This window comes from Moschus berezovskii, chromosome 3 (assembly GCF_049115385.1).
Source record: "Moschus berezovskii isolate FMDL1 chromosome 3, NW_MosBer_1.0, whole genome shotgun sequence".
NCBI classification, from domain to species: domain Eukaryota; kingdom Metazoa; phylum Chordata; class Mammalia; order Artiodactyla; family Moschidae; genus Moschus; species Moschus berezovskii.
The window spans coordinates 122,386,656-122,411,350 of NC_142462.1; the positions used below are offsets into that span (position 1 = coordinate 122,386,656).

Here is a 24,695-nt window from a genome sequence, read left to right on the forward strand (position 1 = left end):
ACCGTCAGGTCACCAGTCACCCGGCGTCGCCCCCTTCCCTCCTCCCCCACTGGGCGACCTGAGCTCCGGGCCCGCCGGGCGGCCAGCGCTTTAAAGTCCGGCTGGGCCAGTGCTGGTTTCACTGGAGGCGGGGTCAACCGGCCTGCCCCAACCATTGGCTCTTGAGAACAAAGGGACCGCCCCGCGGGCTGCTCCGATAGGACTAAACTGGTCACCTGAGAAGCTCAGCCAATCAGACGGCGGGGCGGCCCCGGAGACGGCCGGCCCCTCCAGCCAATCAGGGGCGCGGGCCCGCCCCGCCCGCCCCGGGACTGGCGGGGCCCGGGGAGCGCAGTGCCCTAGTCGCCCCGGGGTGGCAGTTCCCGTTAACCTTAGCCACAAAGTCAAAGGTATTTATTCCCGTCCCCTCCCTCCGAGTCCCTCTGAATCCGGGCGGGGAGGGGCGTGCGGAGGGACGGGCCGTGTCGCGGGCCCGCGCCCGGCTCCTCCCGCGCCGTTTCCATCCAGCCTCGGGCTGGGGGCGGCCTCCGGGGTCCCCCGAGCCCCCCGCTTCCCGCGCTCTCAGTCCCGAACTTTCCCCAGCCCCGCACAGCTCCCCGGGAGAAAGGGGCTCGGGTCGTGCGTGGGGACGGGCTGCAGGCCGGGGCAGAGCTGGAAGAGGGGGCGTGAGAGCTGGAGAGGCGGGGAGGTGAGCGTGGGCTGGGGGGACTGCCCCTCGGCCTCCCCCGCCCGCCTCTGGGCGCGCTCAGCCAGAGCGGGTCCCAGTGTTTGGGAGTGAAGCCAGCCTCCCCCAGAGACCGAGTTCCTGCAGGGGCGGGAACCCCAGTGCTCGCCGCAGAGTGACACATAGTAGGTGCCTAATAAGTGATTAAATGAATGGGCCTGAGCTTGGGGGCGAGAACAATGAGAGGAAAGCACCACGGAAACCCAAGGGCTGTGTGTGTGGGGTCTCCCCGGAACCTCCATTCCAGGAAGACGGGCACAGAAAGCCAAGGTCTTAGTGGGGGTGGGGTCGGCGCTGGGGGTTTCTTCCCTCCTGAAGGTGGAGTATATGGAGATGCGGTCTGCCCCAGCCCTTTGGGAGGATGGAGCCCGGGGCGTGCTTGCTCCTCCCGACCTGGGATGGGGTGTGGCCAAAGCCCCGAGGCAAGGCCCGAGATGGCCAGACTCCACTATTAGGTGTCCATTTTGGGTCCCAGGGTTCATCTGTAAAACGAAGATGTTAGAGGGTATTAGTCTCCTTTCAGCTCTAAGGTTCCCCTGGTTCAGTACTTCTAATCTGTTTTGGACTTACGTTTCTTTTATTTAAATATTCCTTTGTTAACATTTTTATTAATGGTTTACAGCATGCTGGATCTTGTGCTGGGTGTTGGGGAGAGAAAGGCTCCCTGTGTTAAGATGTTTACAGTCATGCTGTTGAGACAAATTATATTATTGTACCACATGAATGGTACTGTGTTGGGTGGGTGCACAGGTTAAATGGAGAAGGTCCTTGCTCTGAGCCTGGTGAATCCACATGGGCTTCCTGGTGAAAGTGATCCCTGGTTTGGTCTGGGCAGAGAAGAGTTGGGCAAGGGTATCCCAAGACTGATGACAGGTGTTCCAGACACAGCAAGGTCAGGAGCTGCATTTGGGGACAATGGGGTAGGTTGATGGTGCAGTGAGAGGTGCTCAGAGGCCAGAGTTTAAATGGTCTTGCCAAGAAATTTGTAGAAGAACCTGAAAGTACTGGGGACCCGCTGAAGTTTTTAAGCAAAGGAGTATCATGTTTAAATTGTAATTTTAGGAAAATTGCTCTGAGTGTGGATGGCGGCTGGATTGGAGAGCAAGGTGAGCTGTAATATGGGTGCTGCTTCCAGGTGAGCTGAAGCTTGCAGCTGTGACAGGTGTTGCAGGTATTAAAACAGCACTAGTGTGATTTAGTGGCCTGTGAACTGTGAGGGCTGCACTCTGCAGTAGTGAAAGGTGGTGAGAGTTTTGAGAGGTCTGGAGAGTCCCCCCAGGAGGGGCAAGGGATGCCCAGGGCAAAGTGTAGAGCTGGTCTGTGCACCCCTTGGTGCAAGCTTACCCGCCTTGGTGAGGGGTAAGCTGTGGAATCTCAGGTTTCCTAGGATGGGGGTGGCCTGCAGGGAAGTAGCAGACAGGCTGTGCAGAAGGAGACCTGAGCTGTAACTCATCCAAAAAGGGGGAAACATTCCTTATCCTTGTCATGCTCCTGTGAATACAGCGAGGGATGGAAAAGCGTTTATGAATTAAAATGTGATAACTGTTCAAAGTGCTGTTAGCAGCTGGTTTCATCCCTTGTCTTCGGTCAGGTAACTGCAGGCTCTTGAGTCTTGGACTGGGGGCAGAAGAATATGGGTGCTGCTCTGTCTTCTGAAGGGAGATGGGTGAGCAAAGACTGGCGATGTGGATGCCATGGGCGGGGGCAGGCCTGGGGTGGGGAGGCGGGGGGTGTGGGACGGTCCCAGCAAAGGTGTGCATGTTGGGCAGGGCCGATGGGGCAGGAGTCCCAGAAGGTGGTCCCTTGGGGACTGGTGTGGGGTTAAACCCGGGACCTCTGGGAGGTGGGTGGGCGTGATGGGATAGGGTCGTTGCCCTGGCAGGCCATGGACCTGGTTCCCAGGGAATGTTGAGACTAAAGTCCCTAAATTGGGCTGTTCCTGTCAGGGCAGCCGTGAGGTCCCATTCTGAGGTCCAGCTGAGGAGCAGGGAGGGGTTGATGGCCATGCAGCAACCTAAAAAGAGCTCCTCTTGCACCTTGTGAACCTTTCCCAGAGTCCTTTCACAATGTTTGCCCACACTGCTGGTGGAACAATTCTCCACAGAGGACCAAGCGTGATTTCTGTTAGCAGATGGAGACACTGAGGCCCAGGGAAGGAGACCGGCTGGTCCAGGGCCACCTGGCTAAGCAGAAGAAGCCGGGTCCCCAGGTCTCAGGCCTCCCAGTCCTGAGCTCCTCCTTCCTACCAGCTGATCTCTCTGTGGGATGCCAGCCTGCCCTGCCCCCTTGCTGCCCACCTCCGTCCCCTTTCCTGGGACTGAGGACCACGGTGTTTGGGAGCCCGAGGCCTGAAGATGCTGGTGTAGGAGGAGGGAAGGGGTGGCAGTTAGAAGCGGTGACAGTAGGCGTGCAGGAGGACACCTGGTCCAGTGGTGAATAGACCCTGGAATGAGGAGGAACAGGGAGGGCGATGAGACAGGAGACGGAGTGGGGACCCTGGGGGGGCTTGGGAGGTGCTGTGGGACTTGTAGGAAGATGCTGGGTGGACCTGATGCTGGCCCTTGGGATGGAGGTGGGCCTTCAGGTGGGAGTGGAGGTGATGCTCGCCTGGCCTGCTTGTCTGTCCTCAGCACGGGGCCCTAGAAAGTGGGAATGGCAGTTGCCCTGCCTTTTTGATATCATTTAAAAGCCACTTGTTGGGGATTGGTTTGAGTGTCCTCCTTGGTCATAAACTCTGGAGGAGAGGGAGGTGTGAGGTCTGGTGGGTCCTGGGATGGGGGTTCAGAAAGGGTGCTGATTATCCAGGGGCCAGCCAGAGCCCTGGCCCAGGGATTAGGCCTCCTGTGTGAGTGGCCTGCCTGGGACTGGCTTTGGAAGAGGACCTGGGGCCTGTCTCCTGGGAGACAGAGGCTGGATGAGCCCCTTTCCCCCCAGTAAAGTCGGGGCTCCCCTGAGCTGAGCCAGTGGAGCTTCCAGGGCTCTTTAGTCCAGCCCACTGCCTGGCGCTCAGGCCCCGCCCCATTCAGCCCGGAGGAGACTATCCTCCCAGCTCAGCCACCATCTCCTGGGAGAGATGGTACCTGGAGTTGCTCTGTGGAGCCTGGCTCTGCAAGCAGCCTTGCCCCTGAGGGCTGTCTACGCTCTGCTCCCCTGGGAGGCCAGCTACTGTTGCTGAGCAGAGTGTGGGGTTCCCGTGTGGGCCCCGGGGGCCTCTGGAGACTCTGAAGCCACTTAAAGAGGGCCAGTTTAGAGTGAGCCGGTAGCGAGGGTGTCTGGGGAGAGGGCTCAGAACCTTCGGGTGTGGGTTGTTTTCAGGCCCCGGTGATGGGAGAGGAAAGGTGGTTTATAGGCTTTTAGGAGTCGAGTGTTTCCCCACCTGATGTTGGCAGCAAACCCCCAGAGCAGGCGTTTTCCGTCACCTTCACCACGGGGAACCCAGGCAGAGAGGAGCAGTCATTTGCCCAGGGCAGCAGGGATAGAACTCAGGGCCCCTGATTCTGGGTCCGGGTGTACGTGGGCCTGAGTAGGGGCAGCGTTGGGAGTGGACTGCAAGGGGCAGACTTGGAGGCTCAGCTTCCCAGGGGATGGGGGAGCGGCCTGCTGTCGCCTCCTGGCTGGACCCCTCCAGCCTGGCCCTGGGTCTCGGGCTGCCCTGGCCTGCTGGGCACAGCCTCACCTTCTTTCTGGAGCCTTCTGCGCCCTTCCAGCTTCTCCCCGTGCTGACTCACGCCACCCCTGCCCTCAGCTCACCCCACAGGTGACCCAGCAGGTGACTGTTCCCTATTGTTTCCTGGCTCCCTGTGGCCTCGGTGCCCCCTGAGTTCCGTTCCTTGGAGCAGTGGACCTGGAGGGCCGGTCATAGCTCCCAAGGACACTTGTGTCAGCAGGGAGTCACTTGCTGTTTTCTCCAATGGTGAAAGGGTGGTGACTTGTGCTCGTGCGGTTCACGGTGGCACACTTGTATCTCTGTGGATCTGTAGGGGTGTCCATGGGTTTCATCATATTTCAGTTTCTCTGTACTTTGCATGTGCAGTTTTGCAAGCCTTCTCCTATGTGTGAGTGTCTCTGCATTCTGCATCTTTAAACTTATGTGTACTCAGCTGTGTTAGTTGTGAGATAGGATTATGTCTGGATGTGTTTATGTGCATTGAGTGTTCAGATCAGTTTCTTCTCATATGCCTATGATTGTATTTTGTCAATATCTTTTAATTGAAGTATAGTTGACTCACAATGATGTAATTTCTGCTGGACAGCAAAGTGATTCAGTTATACATATATATATAAAATAAAGAATGTATATATACATGCATATATATGCATTCTTTTTTACTGTTTCCCTGTGGTTTATCACAGGTTATTGAATATAGTTTCCTGTCTCTGCAGGAGGACCCTGTTGTTTATCCATTCGCTATATGCTAGTCTGCCTCTGCTAATCCCAGGCTCCCAAGCCATCCCTCCCCGATGCCCTCCCCCTCGGCAACCACTTGTGACTGTAAACCTTAAATGAAGCATCCACTGGTATGAACTGAACTCCGTTTTCCAGCAGAGGACATCGTGAGCTCATCCTGAGGTGTCTGTCGCTTGTAATGAAGCCCTGGGGCCAGGGGAGCCCCCCCGTCAGTCCTCCCATTTCATGCACTCATTCAGTATAAACTGAGCACCTTCTCCATCTCGGGCCCAGGCAGGCGGGACCCCCCACCCCCACTCCCCGGAGCTTTATATCTCGAGCAGAACTTCGTGAACTTGGAAATCTTCTCTTCCGTTGGATGTTATGGTAGCTCTAGCCACATGTGGGCGTTGAACACTTGAAACGTGGCCAGCATGATTGAGAAACTGAGTTTTTAATTTATAGACACTTAAATAATCACCTGTGAGTACAGAGACCAGACTCCTGAACGAGGTCCTGGTAGCTTAAGGTTTGCTGCGTCCCTCACCTTCTCTTAGAGACAGCGTGGTCCAGGAGAAGGCGCTCTGGCTGGGGTGGCCACCTGGCCCATCCCAGCTCGTTCGGTTCTGGCTGCAGCCCTTCCTAGCTGTGTGACCTTGAGCAAATTGCTTAACGTCTCGGAGCCAGAGCCATGCATCCTTAGGATGAAGCGGGTGATGCTTGCTGAGTGCTTGGTACACAGTCCATCTCCCGGTCCCTTAATGAGTCTTGGCTGGCCAGCCCCTCTTCCTCCCACAGCCAGCTCAGTACCAAGGTGTCCAGGGAAGTCCCCTGCCCCCCACCTCGTGAATGAGGTAAGGACAGACAGGGTCTGTGTGTCCCCGGAGGACTCTGAGGACGCACTGTCAGGGTGGAGACTGGCTGGCCCATCCCCAGCTAAACGTTGGCCTGCGCTTCTCCCTGGGGGTCTTGACTGCTGGTGTGAGGGCAGGGGGGGAAGTCAGCTTGACGAGGAGCGTACCTTGAGAAGACCGCCCCCTGTCCACAGTTTCCCGTGGGGAGGGGCTCTGGGCAAAGCCAGCAGTGGCCGAGGACGAGGACCTGGGTGTGGCCCTGGAGGGGAGCTGGGCTGGGAGCTGGGCTTTGGCTGGAGTTTGGGCGGTGCCACCCTGGAAGCCTCAGTTCCCGGTGGAGGGCACGTGGCCAGTCCCGCTTCACTGGTGACAAAGGCCACATGAGGTGCCATCTGCTTTTTCCCCACCGGGGGCCTAAGTCTGTGAAGAGAGCTGTGCTGGGCTGGTGGGAAATATCCAGGGTCCTGAGATCAGGAGGATGTGGCGGGGTGGCCTGGACGTGTCCCTGAATTGGCCCTTCCAGCCCGTGGGCTTTGTCCAGCCCCCGGTCGCTGCACACCTCCCCCTTCTCAAATTCCCACTGAGCCCAAAGCTCCTCTGTTACCTCCCCTGCTCCCCCAGCCTGTAGCCCCTGCTGTGGACCACAGTCCTGCATCGTGTGGCCTGGCGGTTGTCATGGCAGCTGCCCGAGAGGCCTTCCCATCCTGGGGCTCTCGTCCCCATAGGGGCCTAACCTGGAGCCGGGGCCAGGAAGAGGGAGGTGACAGGGCCCTGAACTGAGACCTGGCCCTGGTGGGTGTCCTGCCCTCCACGGGACCTGCTGGGCAGGGAGGGGAGAGGTCATCAGAGGCCAGAGTCAGGGCGCTGGTGGATGGGGACCAATCCCCCCACAGCTGGGGTGTTCTGCTCGCCGGGTCCCTGGGCATGTCTCCCCCCAGTCAGCTGAGCGATGTGTCTCGTGGGTGAGAAGGGGCGGGCAGTGCCATGTGGTGGGGTGGGGTGTGCCGTGGCTTGGCCGTCCTGGAAAGATACCGCTACACACTGGGCCTTTCGAGGTCTGGCCATCTCAAGGGTTTGCCTGCAGGACTCCTGTTGGCCTGGGTTCCAGACACCCACCCCCCCCAAGCACACAGGTGGAGGTGGGCCCCCGAGACACAGCCCCTGTCCCCGCTCCTGTCCCCTGTGCCTCTCCTTTCTCCCTTCTTCCCCTCAGCTCATGAGGGTCCCTTCCTTCCATTTCCACTTCTGGTCTTTGTTGGACCATGAGCCGCTCGGTGACTCCCTGTGAACTGGTCACCAAGAATCAAAGCCCGTCTGCCATCTGAGACGATTTTGAGTTCCTGGATATCTCCTAAGACAGAACGGATTAACCAGGACAGATTTGATTTGGCTGGAGAAGCCTCAGTTGTGTTGTGTAGGGGTTTCATGAATGAAGCTAAGGCCCACCCACTGTCCTTGTCCTGAATTGTGGCCTGAGCCTCCAGCCTCCATCTGAGATTCCCTGCGTTGAGGTGACCTCCCTGTTCACCAGCTCTCTGAGTCTCCTTGGGCAGACGTTGAATCTCTAGTTGGTAAGAAACTGCTCCACAGTGTGGGATGCAGAGTAACCTGGAGGGAAGAGGTGGTGCTAAGGCAGGCGCACCAGCATCCATCAGGGGCCCTGAGGCCCTCTTTCTTCTGCACCTTAGGCAGGTTTCAGCATCTGTGAGAACCCACAGCAGGAGTATGTAACAGACCCATGAGGGAGAAATAGAATTAAAACAGAATCTCCTTCCTACCCTGGAAAGCTCTGCACCAAGATAGAAGAGAAAGAAAGAGTTTTATTACTGGATAAGCATTAAGCCAGCAACATGCACGTCACAGGTGACACACTGAAAGACTGCAAAGACAGAAATGTCATGCTATCTCATAGCCCAGCAGATGTGACCCCACTACACACATGTTCTCGAGGGAAAGTGTAACCCCTTCTGGGTGAAGGGACCTGATAGCACCATTCGTCACACAGAGTTGTCCCTACATTCACCTGGAATTGGTGGCCATGAGTTTGAGTGAACTCCGGGAGTTGGTGATGGACAGGGAGGCCTGGCATGCTGTGATTCATGGGGTCGCGGAGAGTCGGACATGACTGAGCGACTGAACTGAACTGAACTGAACTGGGAGAGCTAACTGCCTTCATGCAAAGGAAGCACACGCTTCCTGGATCTCGGGGATGATGGGAGGAGGTTTGCATCTTGGAGACGGATGCTGCTGAGTTAGGCTCCCACCTTCCATGGGAGGGGACACTGGCTGCTGATCCCTTGACATTTGCGCTTTGAAGAGATGGCTCCCAGGTCCTCTAGAAAGGGTCCTGGCAAGAGACTGAGTGAACTTTTCAAAAGATTTACATATTTATTGAAGAGGGAGAGAAAGGGCTTCCATTTAGAAGATTTCTAAAGAAAAGGAAAGAAAGGGGAGGGAGTCTCTTTCCTTTTCTCAGCAGGGAGAGAGACTTTTCTATCAGATTTGTATTTCCCTGACACTCTTGGCCCCCCACTCAGATTCCCAGCCTGGATCCCTGCCCCAGAGTGGCTGCTGGGAGGGGAGGGGACTTGGGAGAGGGAAGCGGGGAGGCTGTCCCTGAGGTGCCTGAGCAAGGTGGGGCTGGGCCTCTCTGCCTGAGTGGTGGCAGAGCCCAGGTATGTGGGGCAGAGGCTGGGGCCCATTGGGAGTGCAGGGGGGCCAAGGCGGGTACTGGCACAGGAAACGAGATCCATGTCCTCAGGAGGGGCCGCCCACAGCACCACGGGGCAGCTGCTGCACCTCTGAGTGGCCACAGCTGGCAGCCTGTTGGTGTCACACACGGCTGTCTGGTGCCAGCCCCCGGCATGGACGTGTCAGGGATAAGCAGACAAGGAAATACCCTGTCAGATGGCGGAAGTGTCGGGGAAGAACAGGAGGTGGAGCCAGGGTTGTGATTGTACACAGGGTCTCCAGATAAGACCACTCAGAGCAGGTGACCTTTGGGCCTGGAAGGGGCAGTGGCCACACAGGGACCTGGGAAGGGGGCGCCCCAGGCAGAGGCGACAGAGCTGCAGGACGCTGTCCTGATCATGTTCCAGGCACCAGATGAGCCAGGTGGGAGATGCTGCAAAGACCCAAGCTTAATGCTCACCATGAGCCCGCAGTGGCTGGCGAAGGACCAGACCACTGGGGCCCAGGGTGGGGGGTGGTGGTGGGGATGGCAGGGAGGCCCCGGGGGAGGTTTTCACTGGGACATGGATGGGGCTTTGAAGGACAGGGGGCCGGTGATTTTGGAGGCACAGTTCTGCTCCCCCTGCCAGGGTGTCCTCATGCCCATGAGGGGGGATCTCTAGACTTATTTGAGTTTCCTGGTTCTCACGTGTGGCCTCCGGCACACCTCACCCTGCAGGTGTTGAGAGTGTGGGCATCAGAGGCCCCAGGACCCTGCCCAGCTGTGCCATCCAGCCACCTCCACGACTGGGTGCGTGTTGGGGGGCTCAGTTTTTGCTTTAGAAAGTGGGAATTGTACACATTTTACCTGCCGAGCAGGTATATATGAGCTCTGAAAATTCTTGCACATTTCAACGGAAGCCATAGGTAGAGAGACATGAAAGAGAGGGACTGAGGAGTTCCCTGATGGTCCAGTGGCTGACACCACGCTTCCACTGCAGGGAGCGCAGGTTCCATCCCTGGTTGGGGAATTAAGATCCCACATGCTGTGCGATGTGGCCAAATTAAAAAAATAAAAGGGACCGCCCTGTGTGAGGTCCATCTGTCCGTTTGTCTCAGGCCAACCCTCTTCTTCTGCTTCCATCCCACCCACAGACGGCGGGCGGGGAGCTGGGCTGATGCAGACGGGCCTCCGGGGATGGAGAATGGCCTGGCTGGTGGCACAGGTAAGAGCAGGTGGGCAGGTGGGGGCCCCCCGCAGCCTCCTTCCCAGCCCCGTCCCTCTGCAGCTGAGCAGGGCTTGCTGGTGGCCAGTAGACCCACAGTGTGGGAAAAGATGGAGCAAACACAGAACAGGGGGCTAAGAGCTGGGCAAGCCCAGCCCCTGCTTGTCAGGCAGGGGCGCGTAAACACACACACACACACACACACACACCCCACACACATACACACACCCCCACGTAAACACACACCACCACACACCCCGTTAGTGCTAGATCAGGGAGTACACAGTGTTCTTGTTGGTCATATACTGAAAGCCAGCGCTCTGGGGAGGACACGTGGTTAGAACAAGCAAGCCCTGCTGTCCGTCCGGCAGGAAAGCATCTCCAATTCGGTCCATGAAAGCTTCCTGGGTCTGTCTCCTGCTTCCAGGATGGAGCAGCCCCATGTCTGAGACCTGCTCTCCCAGCCTCTGCAGCAGGCCCTGCAGAGGGTGCGGCCAGGCTGATGGGACCTCTGAGCCCGGGAGAGGGGACGGGACCTGGGCGCTCTGCCCCTCGTTGGCACAGTGACCAGGTTTGTTTACCTCCTGTCCCCTCCAGGGAAGTTGCCCCGAAGGCCCCAGAGCAGCCCCTGCCCCCAGGACAATTACTACAGTGGACCTAAGGTGAGACAAAAGTAAGGCAACAGAATAAGAAAGAAAGAAAACACCAGCTCACAGAGGGCCAGGATGCTCTATGACACTGCACTGTTCTACGACTGAGTCCTGATGCCTGGCAGTGATCTGAGCCACCCACTTCCCAGTCTTCCCACCCGCCCAGGCTGTCACTTTGATTGCTGAGAGCACTCGGGGGTGTGTGTGTGTATGTGTGTGTGTGTGATGCTGACATTATAGTAGTTACAGGAAAACCTAGGGCAGAGGGTTCCAAACATTTTAGCTGAAGGGCTCTTTTTTTTCCCCCAAATTTTAATGTTTTGTCCCCAAAAACATTTTGCATTGGGGTATAGCCGATTAACAATGTTGTGGTAGGTTCAGGTGAATGGTGAAGGGACTCAGCCATACAGATACATGTATCCATTCTCCCCCAGACCTCCCTCCCATGCAGGCTGGCACATAACATGGGGCAGAGTTCCCTGTGCTGTTCAGCAGGTCTTAATTAGCCATTTTAAATAGAGCAGTGTGTCCATGACCTTCCCCAAAGTCCCTAACTGTCCCTGCAGGACCCTTTTGCCCACATAAACTCATAAGGGGGATCCTAATTCAGACACGAGCACTGGGCTCCCCTAGGCTTTCTCTGCCCATATGGCAGCTCCACCACCAGGAAGAGGTGGGAAAACCCCGGGGCCTGGGGACCCCTTGGGCCACAGCCTTCCAGGCTCCCACGCTTGCTGGGCGGGCTGAAGGAATGACTCTTCTGGAATGCCGAAGGTTTCAACATAATTGAGACTTTACCTCTTTTAAGTACCCTTTACTTTTTTATTTGTATTTGAATGTATTTTTAAAACTGTGGTGAAACATACAAAACATGAAATCTACCACTTTACCTACTTTGAAAGGTACAGTTCAGTGGTGTGAAGCGCATTCACGTAGAGGCACCATCCATTTCCCGAAGTGTCCCGTAATGTCAGCACCTGTACCCATGAAGCACCAGCTCTCTCCTCCTCTCTGTTTCTTCTGAACCATGAAGACGTTGTAAAGATGACGCTTCTTTATGCTGACTGAGGAGCAGTACCCTCGGAACCGGCAGGCGGAGGCCTGTTTCCCTCTGTGTTGGTGTCTGGTCACTAGGGGAAGGTGCCCGGCACGACCGAAGTCCCAGAGCACGAAGGTCACGGGTCCACACCCACCATCCTGGGCTTCAGGACCTCCCCATACAACTCAGCCATGTATACCCACCCTGGGCCCTGGAGCAGTGGATGCAGGTATCCTCTGGGCTTTCAGGCTCCACTATACATCTGAGGCATCAGCCAGGGTGATGGATGTCAGGCCAGGTTTAATCAGGGAAAGGAGTGGCTTTTGTGGGGTTCTGGGGGGCATTCGTGGGCTTCCCTGGTGGTGTAGTGGTAAAGAACCCCCCTGCCAAACGAGATTGGAGCTTGATCCCTGGGTCAGGAAGATCCCCTGGAGAAGGAAATGGCAACCCACTCCAGTATTCTTGCCTGCTGCTGCTGCTGAGTCACTTCAGTCGTGTCTGACTCTGTGAGACCCCATAGACGGAAGCCCACCAGGCTCCCCCGTCCCTGGGATTCTCCAGGCAAGAACACTGGAGTGGGTTGTCATTTCCTTCTCCAATATTCTTGCCTGGGAAATCCCATGAACAGAGGAGCCTGGTGGGCTATTGTCTTCGGGGTTGCAAAGAGCTGGACACGACTTAGTGACTGAGCATGCATGCATGGGGGCATTCATGGGTGTCCCATCACTTGGGGACAGCGTTGCTCCTCTGACTTGTATTTTGGATTCACTACCCGACCACCATCTGGACAGCCGGGCCTGTCAAAGACGTCCACTGGCCAACAAGTCAGTGCATCTAAGGGAATGTTTTAATAATGGATGAAACTCATTACACATGCATTTTTGATTGCTGCCAGTACACAATTTAAATCACCGCTTTCATTTTCAAATTACTACTCCTGATAAAATGATATCTCACAACCAGCACCTGGGGAGGAACCATGGCATTGCTTTGCTAGGAGGAAAGCTGGCCCCTTATGGGTGCTTTCTGTAAGGGAACCCCCATCTCCCTCCCCCGCCCCCCACCCAGGGTCCACATTGGTTTCTGTGCTCTCGTGGGGCCAGTGAGGCTGTGGAGTGGAGCAGAGCTCTTTGGCCTCAGAACTAAAGGCCACTGGATTAGAGGGAAGGTTTTCTCTTTATTTCCTAAGATAGTTAAGATTTACAAACTATAATGTTTGATTTTTTATGAGAATATTTGAATAACACATCCAAAGTGCAAGTCCCCTTTGGGTGTCCATCGAGTCCTGCTGTGGTCCGTATCACCCGCCAGGTGACCAACATCTTGGGTTTGGTGTGAACTGGCTCGGACTGAGCATGTAAATATACACAGAGAGGCACGGCTTTATTTTCCGTAAATTGGAGCAGACTTCTGATACTGATTTTCAGTGTGTTTTGCGGTTGTTTGTTTTCTCTTAAAATCTTTTGGGAATCTTTTCACATTAGCACATATAGCTCTTTCAGTCTCTGCACAGTTCTCCACATTATGAAGGGAGTGAACATTATATTAGATCATTCAGTTCAGTTCAGCCGCTCAGTCGTGTCTGACTCTTTGCGACCCCGTGAATCACAGCCCGCCAGGCCTCCCTGTCCATCATAGGTAATGAGGTTGTTATCCCCCTTTTCGCTTATTACAAATAGCACTTGGGTGAATACACTTGGGCATTCCTCTTTGGACTCGCATGCATTTCTTAGGATCGACACCTAGAGTGAAGTTATTGGTGGAAAAGGTGGAGGATCGCCGTTGTTCAGCCGCTCAGTCGGTGTATCACTCAGTCCTGTCCGACTCTGCGACCCCGGGGACTGCGGCTCACCAGGCCTCCCTGTCCTTCACCATCCCCTGGAGCTTGCTCAGACTCATGTCCATGGAGTCAGTGACGCCATCCAACCATCTCATCCTCTGTCGTCCCCTTCTCCTGCCTTCAATCTTTCCCAGCATCAGGTCTTTTCCAATGAGTCGGCTCTTGGCAGCAGGTGGCCAAAGTATTGGAGCTTTAGCACCAATCCTTCCAATGAAAATTCAGGGTTGATTTTCTTTAGTATTGACTGGTTGGATCTCCTTGCAGTCCAAGGGCTCTCAAGAGTCTTCTCCAACACCACAGTTCAAAAGCATCAATTCTTCAGTGCTCAGCTTTCTTTATGGTCCAACTCTCACATCCTTACATGACAGAAAGATGGAACACATTTATAATTTTAATAAGCACTGTCAAGTTATCCTCAAAGAGTCTGAATTAATTTATGCCCCCAGCATATCCATGTTGTGCTTATCCTCCTGTGTCGTTTCCATGTGTATCATGAAGTCAGGATATTATGAGTTTCTTCAATACTTGCTGGTGTGATGGGTGAAGAGATGCTACACTGTTATTTGGCAGTTTGCTGATTACTAGTGATGGTGAGCCTCTTCACCTATCTATAGGGGTCCTTTATATAAGTGAAAGTCGCTCAGTTGTGTCCAACACTTTGCGACCCCATGGACTATACAGTCTATGGAATTCTCCAGGCCAGAATACTGGGGTGGGTAGCCTATCCCTTCTCCAGGGGATCTCCCCAAGCCAGGAATCAAACCAGGGTCTCTTGAATTGCAGGTGGATTCTTTACCAACTGAGCTATCAGGGAAGCCCGCTTGGTCTATTAATATTAATCCTTGGTCTATTATATATCTGCATGTGTTCTCCTACACATGCGCTATCCAGTAGGTGGCCAATAGCCACATGTGGTTATTTAAATTTAAGTTAATTTAAATGAAAGAAAAGAAGTTCAGGTCCTCAGTTGTACTCGCTACATGTCCGGTGCTCTGGAACCATGTGTGGCTAGAGGCCACATGTACTGGACAGCTTGGATGCAAGAAAACATTCTCACTCTTGTGGAAAGCTCTGTTGGGAAAGGCCGCCCCAAACGGTCATTTCTACTTTACTCACATGTGGGACTTTTGTCATGCGGGTGTTTTAAAGTTAGTTTTTATGTTTTGCATCCTGTTTAAGAAGATTTTCAATTACTTCTGGATTCTAAACAAATTCTCCTAATTCTTCTACTGCTTGTACTTGCTTCTTTTAAACCAGCACTTAAATCAATCTGGAACTGATTTTTATAAACTGTATGAACTAGAAATCTAACTTGAATATTTCCCTCAAATAATTAGTTGGTCCTAAACTGATGGATAGGCCAGCCTTTCGCTGTTGACTTGGAATCCTACCGTGTATAATGCCACCGTGTATCACTTATCAAATGTTCCTGTTCTCTTGATCTATCTCTTGGTTATGTGTATTCAACACTTATAATTGTTTTTAGCTTTTCTATTTTTTTTTTTTTTTGGTAGGAAAGACCCTCACTCACAGCCTCACCTTACCTGGCTCACTATGGAGCAGCCATGTCAGTAACAACTGCATCTGTCAAGACTTTTAAAAAATGGACTTTATTTTTTAGCGCAGTGTTACGTTTATAGGAAAAAAATGCAGAAAGTTCAGGGAGTGCCCTATGCCCCCTCTCCAGTTTCTCCTATTAAAGAAATTTTTTTTTAAGATTTTTTTTTTAAATGTGGACCATCTTTCGAGTCTTTATTGAACTTGTTACAGTATTGCTTCTGTTTTATGCTTTGGTGTTTTGGCTGTGAGGCATACGGGATCGTAGCTCCCCAGGAATCGAACTTGCACCCCTTGGAGTGGAAGGTGAAGTCCTGACCCCTGGACTGCCAGGGAAGTCCCCATTTTCTCCCATTATCAACATTTTGCATTAGGGTGGTGCATTCGCTACAACTGATGAACCTTTATTACTACATTTTTATTACATGAAGTCCATAGTTTGCCGTAGGGTTCACTCTTTACGTTGTGCATTCTGTGGACAAACGCTTAACGTCCTATACCCACCGTTACAGTATCACACAGCGCAGTCTCACTGCCCTAAAAACCCTCTGTTCTCCGCCTCCCTCATCCCTTCCCCCGACCCTTCAACCCCTGGCAGCCCCTGATCTTTTTTTACCGTCTTCATAGTTTTGCCTTTTCCGGAATGTCGTATAGTTGGAATCATACAGTGTACCTTTTCAGATTGGCTTCTTTCACTTAGTAATATGAATTTACATCTCCGTGTCTTTCCATGGCTTGAGAGCTCATTTCTTTCTATCGCTGAATAATACCCCATTGTATGGTATACCACTGTTTATCCATCCGCCCACTGAAGGCCATCTCTTGGATGCTTCCGAGTTTTGACTGTTGCAAATAAAGATGCTGTAAACATCTGTGGGCAGGTTTTTCTGTGTGTACATAAGTTTTCAACTCCTTTGGGTAAATATATAGGAGAATGATTTGCCGGATTGTATTTTAAGGGTATATTTAGTTTTGTAAGAAACTGACAATAGTGTCTTCCAGGGTGGCTGCACCATTTCGCATTTCTACTGGCAGTGAAAGAGCTCCTGTTGCTTCACATGCTTGTTAGCATTTGGTGGTGTTGGTGTTTTGGATTTTAGCCATTCTAACAGGTGTGCGGTGATAGTATTTAGCTGTTAATGTTGCATAAGCCAAATTCTTCCTTGATCATTTTTAGAATTTGTGGGTGGTTTACTACCAAGTAAAATTTATAATTTACTCAATTAAGATTATACTGAATTTGAATGTTGTTTTGGAGTGAAGAGCTTCTTATCTAGAAATATGATGTACCTGTTTTATTTACATTTTTTATTCATTCAATAAAGTAATAGTTTTCTTTATGTTTTGCTTATATATTAGGTATACTTATTTTATTGCCATTTAAAAAAGTTATGAATTTTAATGTTTTTTAAGCTGGTAGTTTTGTTGAAACTTTTTATTTCTAGTACAAACTTCATCAGTGGATTCTCATGCAAATGATAGTTATAGGTTAATAATAATCAGCAAATGACAGTTTTCTCTTAATCTCCAATATTTATATATATCTTTCTGTTTTCTCCTGTTCCTAACTGGAATGGGCTTCTAATCTTTTGCCTTCGGTTATTACATTTGCTACAGTTTCTAGTGCAGCTCCTTTTTCAACTTCAGGAAATTTCCTTATGTTCCTAGTTTTCTAAGAGCCTTCTTCCTTTCTTTTTTCTTTTTCCCTCCCTCCCTTCCTCCTCCTAACTTTCCTCCTTCTTTTCCTCCACGAATGATGTTGAGTTTTATTGTGTGCCTTTCCCACCCCTATTGAAATGGTATAAAGTGTTTAATATTTAAAACATCAGTGTCATGAACTGTGTTGAGTCATCTTTGTTTTCCTGGGGAAGATCCAGCAAAGTCATGATAGGTTGTTCTCTTAACATTGCCAAACTTGCTTTGCCAGTATTTTTGCTTGTCTGTCTTTTTACATCTACTTTCAAAGAATGATAAACCTATAATTTCCTGCCTACCCCACCCTTGCCTTGTTTGGGGTCATGTGTCATGTAAGCTTCCCCAGCACATTCCCCTCCCTACCCCCAACCCCCGCCCTCCTAGTCACGGGCTGTATAAGCTGGGAATAGTGCGTCCCCTGAAGTTTTAGGGGAACTTGTTTGTGCACTTAAGTGACCTGTTACCCAGTTCTGGGGTCTAACTTTAGCTTTCTTTTCAGTCTCTTCTGTGTTTATGCAGACATGGTTTCTACCTCCTCCTCTTGAGTCAGTTTTGTTAATTTATTTTCTCACAAAATCATCCATTTTACATAGGTTTTTCAAATTGATGTATCTATACATAGGTTTTTGGGATTTATCAGACTCCTTTTTATATCTATGTTGCATTTATCCTTTAATCTCTGCCTTTGTCCGTGTTAATTCTTTCCTCTTACTTCCTCTGGGTTTACATCACTGTCTTTTTAATATGGGCATCTGTTGTTTAGGGTTTCTCTCCTTTGTTCACACTTGTTTTATTTCAACTTTAAAAAATTTTTTTTTGGTTGCACAGCATGTGGAGTCTTAGTTCCCTGACTGGGGATCAAACCCACATCTGCTGCTTTGGACGCATGGAGTCCTAACTACTGGACTGCCTGGGCAGTCCCTGTTTCATCTATTTTTATAGGCCATAAACTTTTTATTGACATATAACACACAGAAAAGTGCACAGGTCTCGGGCTCTATAAATTTTCAAAGTGAACATGCCTATGTAACGAGCACCCAGATCCACAAGAAGCGCACACACACACACACACACACACACACACACATCCACCCCAGAAATGCCCCAGGCTCCTTTCCAACCACAGCACCTTCTGTCAGGGGCATTACTCTTAACTCTAACTCATCCTTTAGTTGCCAGCTTTTGACCTCTGTATAAATGGAATTCAGATAGCCTGTATATGTAGTGTCTGTAGCAGACCTTTTCCATCATGGCTCATGTCCAGGAGCCTGGAAGCAAAATTCCCGGCAGACCTGAGTCTGGTCTAAGGGGCGGGTTAGTAACAGAGTGTGCCGCTGGTGTGTAGGCTTCCTTTAGTACAGACAAGGCCACACTTAACCTGTTGTGTGTGCTGAGAGCTTTCTGGCTGGCTTTCTTGTTCTTGGTTTTGTTGAAGAAAGGAGAAGCTGCCAAGCGGGTGAGGTGATCATGCACCACAGCTGCTGCCCAGGAGCCGCCTGGCAGTGATGACGGGCTTGGTTGCCCAACCTCGGGGGCACTGGGCATGCACTCACCCAGCAAGCGCCCAGCACGTCCATCCTCTTAGGACGAGAACGAGATGTTTTGAAACTTGGCCACTTCCGCTTTCTCCCTGAGTCTGAAGACTCCCCTGGATTGGCTTCTTTATCTTCGTTGCCTCTCCTGGGCCTCAGGGTAGAGGAGGCAGGCAGCATGTGCTTGGCACCTGCAACACTCACCAATTCTTTCTTCTCTGCCCCCCTGCACGCTCCAACTCCTGTACTTCATTGTCCTTCCCACCCTCCCTCCTCGCTCCTTCCCCCATTTCCTCTTCTCCCTTTACTATATTCCGTCTGCATCCTTTTCTCCTGTCCCGTTTTCTGCCCTGCCCTACCCTCCTGATGCTCCCTGCCCCCCACCCGCCCTTTCCCTCCATCCTAAGAGCGCAGCACCCACCGAATGACTCTCCCTGACCTCTCTCCCTTTGCCTCCGGCAGGAGATGGGCTGGTGATGAAGATCAAGCAGGAGAAGCCCGAGTGGCTGCTGCAGACGCAGGCCGCGCTTTCGCAGAAGGATAAGGAGAACATTTTCCGGCCCCGTCGGGCACCCCCGCCATGCCAGACGGTGGCGGGGAGGTCTCGAGCCTGGGGGCGCCTGGAGGAGACTGGGGGTCCGAGGTGGGCCCCTCCCTCTGAGCAGGACGTGGGGCCAGCAGGCCGGGCTCCGGGGGCGGCCCCCGGCCCCCTGAGCCCGGCTCTTCCTGCCGGCGAGGGTCACTTCGTGTGCCCGGACTGCGGGAAGAGGTTCAGCTGGTGGTCGTCGCTGAAAATCCACCAGCGGACGCACACGGGCGAGAAGCCGTACCCGTGCGGCAAGTGCGGCAAGAGCTTCAGCCAGAAGCCCAACCTGGCGCGCCACCAGAGGCACCACACGGGCGAGCGGCCTTTCTGCTGCCCCGAGTGCGCCCGGCGCTTCAGCCAGAAGCAGCACCTGCTCAAGCACCAGAAGACCCACTCCCGGCCCGCCAGCCACCCGTGCCCCGAGTGCGCGCGCTGCTTCCGCCACCAGGTGGGCCTGCGCATCCACCAGCGCGCGCACGCGCGGGACCGCCAGGGCGCCGGCGCCGGCTTGCAGGCGCTGCGGCGAGACTCCGCAGCCCCCCGGGGCCGGCGCCCGCGGCCGGGGCCCCAGCGGGGGCGCCCCGAGTGGGCCTGGCTGGGGCGCGGCCAGGGCTGGTGGCGCCCGCCCGGGGCCCGGCCCACCGCCCCCGGCGAGCCGCGCCAGTTCATCTGCAACGAGTGCGGCAAGAGCTTCACGTGGTGGTCGTCGCTGAACATCCACCAGCGCATCCACACGGGCGAGCGGCCCTACCCCTGCCCCGAGTGCGGCCGCCGCTTCAGCCAGAAGCCCAACCTGACGCGCCACCTGCGCAACCACACGGGCGAGCGGCCGCACCCCTGCGCGCACTGCGGCCGCCGCTTCCGCCAGAAGCAGCACCTGCTCAAGCACCAGCGCACGCACCTGCCCGGCGCCCGCGCCGCGCCCCGCCCCGGCCGCGCCGCGCTGCGGGCCCGCCCCCGCGCGCGCCCCGCAGCCCCCACCCCGCCGCCCGCCCAGGCCGCGCCCCACCTGTTGCCGCCGCCCCGGGGCCCCTCGGCCGCCCGGGGCCCCGGGGACCTGCCGTGGGGCCGGGCGCGGGCCGGGGCTCCGGGTGAGCCGCGCCAGTTCATCTGCAACGAGTGCGGCAAGAGCTTCTCGTGGTGGTCGGCGCTCACCATCCACCAGCGCATCCACACGGGCGAGCGGCCCTACCCCTGCCCCGAGTGCGGCCGCCGCTTCAGCCAGAAGCCCAACCTGACGCGCCACCGGCGCAACCACACGGGCGAGCGGCCCTACCTGTGCGCCTCCTGCGGCCGCGGCTTCAGCCAGAAGCAGCACCTGCTCAAGCACCAGCGCGTCCACCTGGGGGCTCTGGCGCCCGCCCTCAGCGTCAAGGGAGACGCGCTCTAGTGCGGCTGGACCCACGCAGGCCCGTGGGCGGGGTGGGAGGAGGCTTGCCTGGTGCGTGTAGGCGAGTGACCAGGAATGGTGGCGCTTAGAACTGAAGGCGCTGAGACCCTCTCCAGAGGTGCCTTCCTCAAGGCTCCGAGACCTGACAACAAATTCCAGGAGCATCCCAAAAAGGGGATCGGGAAAAGTCCCGGGAAGGGCCGGCAGAAATAAGATCACATCCCGCACTGTGGAGTCTGGATGTGTCCTTCCTTGGAGGTGGGACCCCAGCTCTCAGGCATTGAATGAGGGGGCTGTCGGAGGCCCTGGATGAGATGGCCCAAGTCTGGACTGGTCAGCTGTGGCCGTCCAGGGTCCGTCCCTGCGGGGAAGTCTCAACAGACAGCGATACCCCAGGTGGGAGCTAGAAGCTGCAGCTGGGGAGGGGCCAGCATGTCCGCAGTGCGAGGCCAGTGCCCAGCACTTAATAACCACTCAATCCATGTGTTGGGAAGGCGTGAATGGCTTGATGGGCCTCAACCCTGAGTACCCCACTGCCCTGGTTGCTATCGTGGGTGGCCTGAGGCCCGGACTGGGGTGTGTGTGTGTGTGATGGTCAGGCTAGGACTCGGAGGGTGGTCTCACTGGGGTTTGGCTCCTTGGGGAGGGCCCTGCAGAGGGAGAGCGCCCAATGTGCTGCTCCTGCTCGGTGGGCGCTGCCTGGGACCCTTATTGATGCCGATGTCGCAGAAGAGAGAAATGAAGGACTCACTGCCTCATGTGGTCTCCTTGTCCTTTCTAAGCTTTCCTCCTGAACTCTGGGTCCATGTGTGCTCGGAGGGATCCATTTGTCCCCCACCCCGGCTGGGGGCAGCCAATCCCAGTGGCCAGTTCTTGCTGGGGGTGGACGGCAGTATTCTCTTCCCTCTTTTCCTCTCCAAGACAATTTGATCACTTCCCACATAACCCCCTCAACCTCTAGGCCCCATAGGTCACTGCTCTCACCCTTCCAAAAGCAGAGTCATCTGGGGCCCTAGTGCTAACAGAGAATCCAGGGCTCCAGCCCGACTGTGGCCTTGGACCATGTCTTCCCAAGTGGGAGAGGAGGGAATTGCAGAGGGGGTGGGTATAGGGGTACCAGGGTTGGGTAGCTGGAAAGTGGGAGGGAAAAGGGGGACCCTAGGATGGTTCTGTAGGAGGAGCTCTGCCTTCCTGCCTCCCAGGGGCCCGCCGGGTTCTCCCTTGAACTCAGACAAGTGTGACCTCTGGGATCTGTGCAGTCACCCTGGCTTCCGGCCACCCCTCTTTTCAGGTTTTATTTAATCCCTTTCATCTGGCAGGAGCATCACAAAAAGACATGGAGGTGATCCAGCTTCCCTGGGTAACACAATGCTGGGGATGGTTAATGTGCAGCCAGGGCTGCTGACTCGTGGTCCTGGCCTTTGATCGCAAACCATGCTGTGTAAAGCTTCATGAATGGGTGAGGTGTGTCCATCCAGGAGTTCAGCTCTGAGGACCAGCCAGAGGCCAAGTCAGAAGGGTTTTCCTGGGCAGGCTCTCTGGCCCTCCCCAGCCCCAGGGGCTCCGCTGTCTCCCTGTGATGTCTTGCCCTTCTCCTGCAGCGCCTCCCCCAGCCTGCCCTGCTCAGGGAATCCAGGCGCCTGGGATCCCATCAAAACCCACTTTAATGACGGGGAACTCGCTTCCTCAAATCCTGAGGCCAACTCATGCAAGCCCTCCTCCTCCAGGAAGCATCCCAGAGGTACCATTTCTGATACTGAAGAGACCAGCTGGGCAGGAGTTTCTGTACAATGAATATGTTACCATTCACAAATGTCCTGTGTTTGATGATCAGATCAAACAGCTGTATTGGTGGGATTTGGGGTTAGTGAGGTCTGGTTGCAGCACCCCATCCACTGCCTCCTACCCCCACCCCCGGCCACCAGAGTCATGAGAATGAATGAATGCCTGTTCACTGACCCCAGGTGACCACCCCTCATAAATGGGTGCTCTGGGTGACAATGGGGACAGGACCAAGTCCATCAGACCAAGAGTAACTGAGGAGCAGGGCCCCTTGACCAGGTCAGGATGGTGGGATGGCAGAGCACTGATTTCCTAAACAAGCCTCCAGTGTGCCTGGCACTGTGTCAGACCTCAGGGATGCTGTGATGAAGAAGCCACTGTCTTCATCAGCTCGGGTCAGCAGAACACCACCACAGGCTGGGTGTTTCAGCGATGGGCATGCGCTTCTCACAGTCTGGGAGGCTGGAAGTCCAAGATGAAGGAGCTGGCAGGTTCTTTTCCTGGTGAGGGCCTGCTTCGTGGCTTGTAGACAACCCCCTTTTCTTGGTGTTCTCACGTCGGGGGACGGAGGGGCAGAGGGAAAACTAAGAAGAGGGAGGACCTGGCCTCCGCCTTCCTCTCCTGAGACACTCATCTCACCAGGCGGGCCTCACCCGCACTACTTTTGTTGTTGATCAGCCTCTCAGCCGTGTTCCACTCTGCGACCCCATGGACTGCGGCTCGCCAGGCCTCCCTGTCCTTCACCATCTCCTGGAGCTTGCTCACACTCAATGTCCATGGAGTCAGTGATGCCATCCAACCATCTCATCCTCTGTCGTCCCCTTTTCCTGCCTTCAATCTTTCCCAGCATCAGGGTCTTTTCTAATGAGTCGGCTCTTCGCATCAGGTGGCCTAAGTGTCGGAGCGACTTTGCCTAAACCTAATTCCTATTGCCTCCCAAAGGCTCCATCTCCAGATGCCATCATACGGGGGGTCAGGAATTCAATATACAAATTTGGGGAACACAGTTCAGTCTACAACAGTCACAGTCCCTGCTCTTGAGGAGTTCATTTTGATACATAGTTTGGAACAATCTATATACGGTTAATTCTTCAACAAATCACTCCCAGCCCCGGCTCTCCCAACAAGGTTTTCTTACTTGCCATCTCACTGTGAGCTGTGAACTGGGCAAGACAGAGACGGGTGGGGGTGGGGTTGGTGGGACTAGTTCACCAAGTCCCCTTGCAAGTGGGTGGTAGGTCCTAGGCTTCCTGTTAGCCTAAACCTCTTCCACCTTCACAAGACTCAGGCTTCTCCAAGGGAGGTCTGGCATCGTCAGCTTCAATTTTTAATTCCCTTTCATTTAAAAATAATCAAACTAGGTCAGAGAAAATTTAGGAAGAGGCACGCCATAAAATCAAAGACAAGAAGGTCAGACCTGGCCTCGTGTTTTACAGTTCAAAATGTTCCAGAGCATGCTGAGATTAAAGGCTTGCGTGGGGGAACAGAAAACAACCATGAGTAAATAAATCAGGATCTTCAAAGACTTATTTATAGCTTATCCACAGCCAGGTAAGTGCAAGTCTGCAGTGGGGACCCAGGGCCAAGCTTCCAACACACCGGATGAGCTTGGTGGGGTGGGGTTCCAGGAACTGCCTACAGCATCCTTGTGTCCTTTGTTAGGAGCAGGGTGGGAATTACGACAAATGACTTAGGTACTGGGCAAATGCTTGTCCTTGGCAAGCAGCATGAGCTTCGACTCAGCCGGCCAGATGGCAGCCTTCTTGGGAGAGTGTGGTTCCCCACTGCCCAGCCCCAGGGAGCGGTCCTGGGACCAGGGGAGAGAGGAGGAACAGCAGGGACTTGGCAGGAAGTACATGGAGGACTGGAGCCTCTGCTGAGCTTTTTAGTTTTTTTTTTTTTTAAAGTAGTTTGGGTTTGCTAAAGAAATAGCCTTGACCTTTTGGCAAGAGGAGTCCTTGGGGCTGAAAATAGTAGGCTTTTACATGATCCCAGCAGACAGAGGGAAATGAATGATTCCAGTATAGGTTGATCTTTGGGTTAAAAAGAGCCCAGAGTCTCCCAGATCTGGAGGGGGAGGGGCTCTAGACCAGTACCGTCCAGAAGTTTCTGTGATGATGAAATGTTGTATATCTGCACCCCCCAATGCCATGGCTACCAGCCACGTGTGGTTGTGGAGCACTTAACCATAGCTGGTGGGGTGGAGGACCTCAGAAAACATGAATTTTCCATTTTATTTGATTTTAGTTAATTTCAATGTAAAGAGCCACACGTGGCTATTGGACAGTACAGCCCTAGGAATAATGCTCCTATTGAGAAGTAGGAATGTTTTCTCTTGCCCCCATCTCTCACTCCAGTCTAAAAAGAGCTTTCTTTTGTTGTTAGGAATAGTGGATAGATTCTGTTCTGGGGCTAAATTCTGGCCTTAAGCATGTAAGCTGGGGGACCTTGGGCAAATCACCTAGGTAGAGCATGTACTGTTGATTCCTGGTACACAGTGCTCAGTCAATAAATGATTGCTGTTGTCATTTAAAAAATGAACCTCCATGTCTGGCTACTTGCATGGCATTTGTAGAAATGGAAGTCATACCATGGAAAGAGAAGAAAACATTTTCCCCAAACAGAGCTCAGTTGCCATAGAAATTAGCTGGTATCAAGCAGGCTGCAAACTTAGGGGTCGAATGGATGTCCTAGGTCACATCTTGGGTTTTAACTTCAAGGAAAAAGGACATGGGAGCAGATGAGAACTCGTGCCCAGAGCCC

The 24,695-nt window shown here is 53.8% G+C and overlaps 1 protein-coding gene across 7 annotated transcripts; it reads left to right on the forward strand.

Annotated features, from left to right (window-relative positions):
- The first annotated feature begins 246 nt into the window (after positions 1-246).
- ZNF775 (zinc finger protein 775) lies at positions 247-20,908 on the forward strand. Of its 7 annotated transcripts, none has more exons than XM_088834718.1 (4): positions 338-389; positions 9,791-9,861; positions 10,459-10,523; positions 18,637-20,908. In XM_088834718.1, the coding sequence occupies exon 4, from the start codon at positions 18,651-18,653 to the stop codon at positions 20,148-20,150; it is 1,500 nt and encodes a 499-aa protein (XP_088690844.1). In that variant the 5' UTR covers positions 338-389; positions 9,791-9,861; positions 10,459-10,523; positions 18,637-18,650; the 3' UTR covers positions 20,151-20,908. The 7 variants fall into 7 exon arrangements, with proteins under 7 accessions (XP_088690842.1, XP_088690844.1, XP_088690845.1 ...); XM_088834719.1 differs by lacking the exon at positions 10,459-10,523 and adding an exon at positions 15,950-16,059 and having other exon boundaries at positions 368-389; XM_088834716.1 differs by lacking the exon at positions 10,459-10,523 and having other exon boundaries at positions 247-389.
- The last annotated feature ends 3,787 nt before the right edge of the window (positions 20,909-24,695 follow it).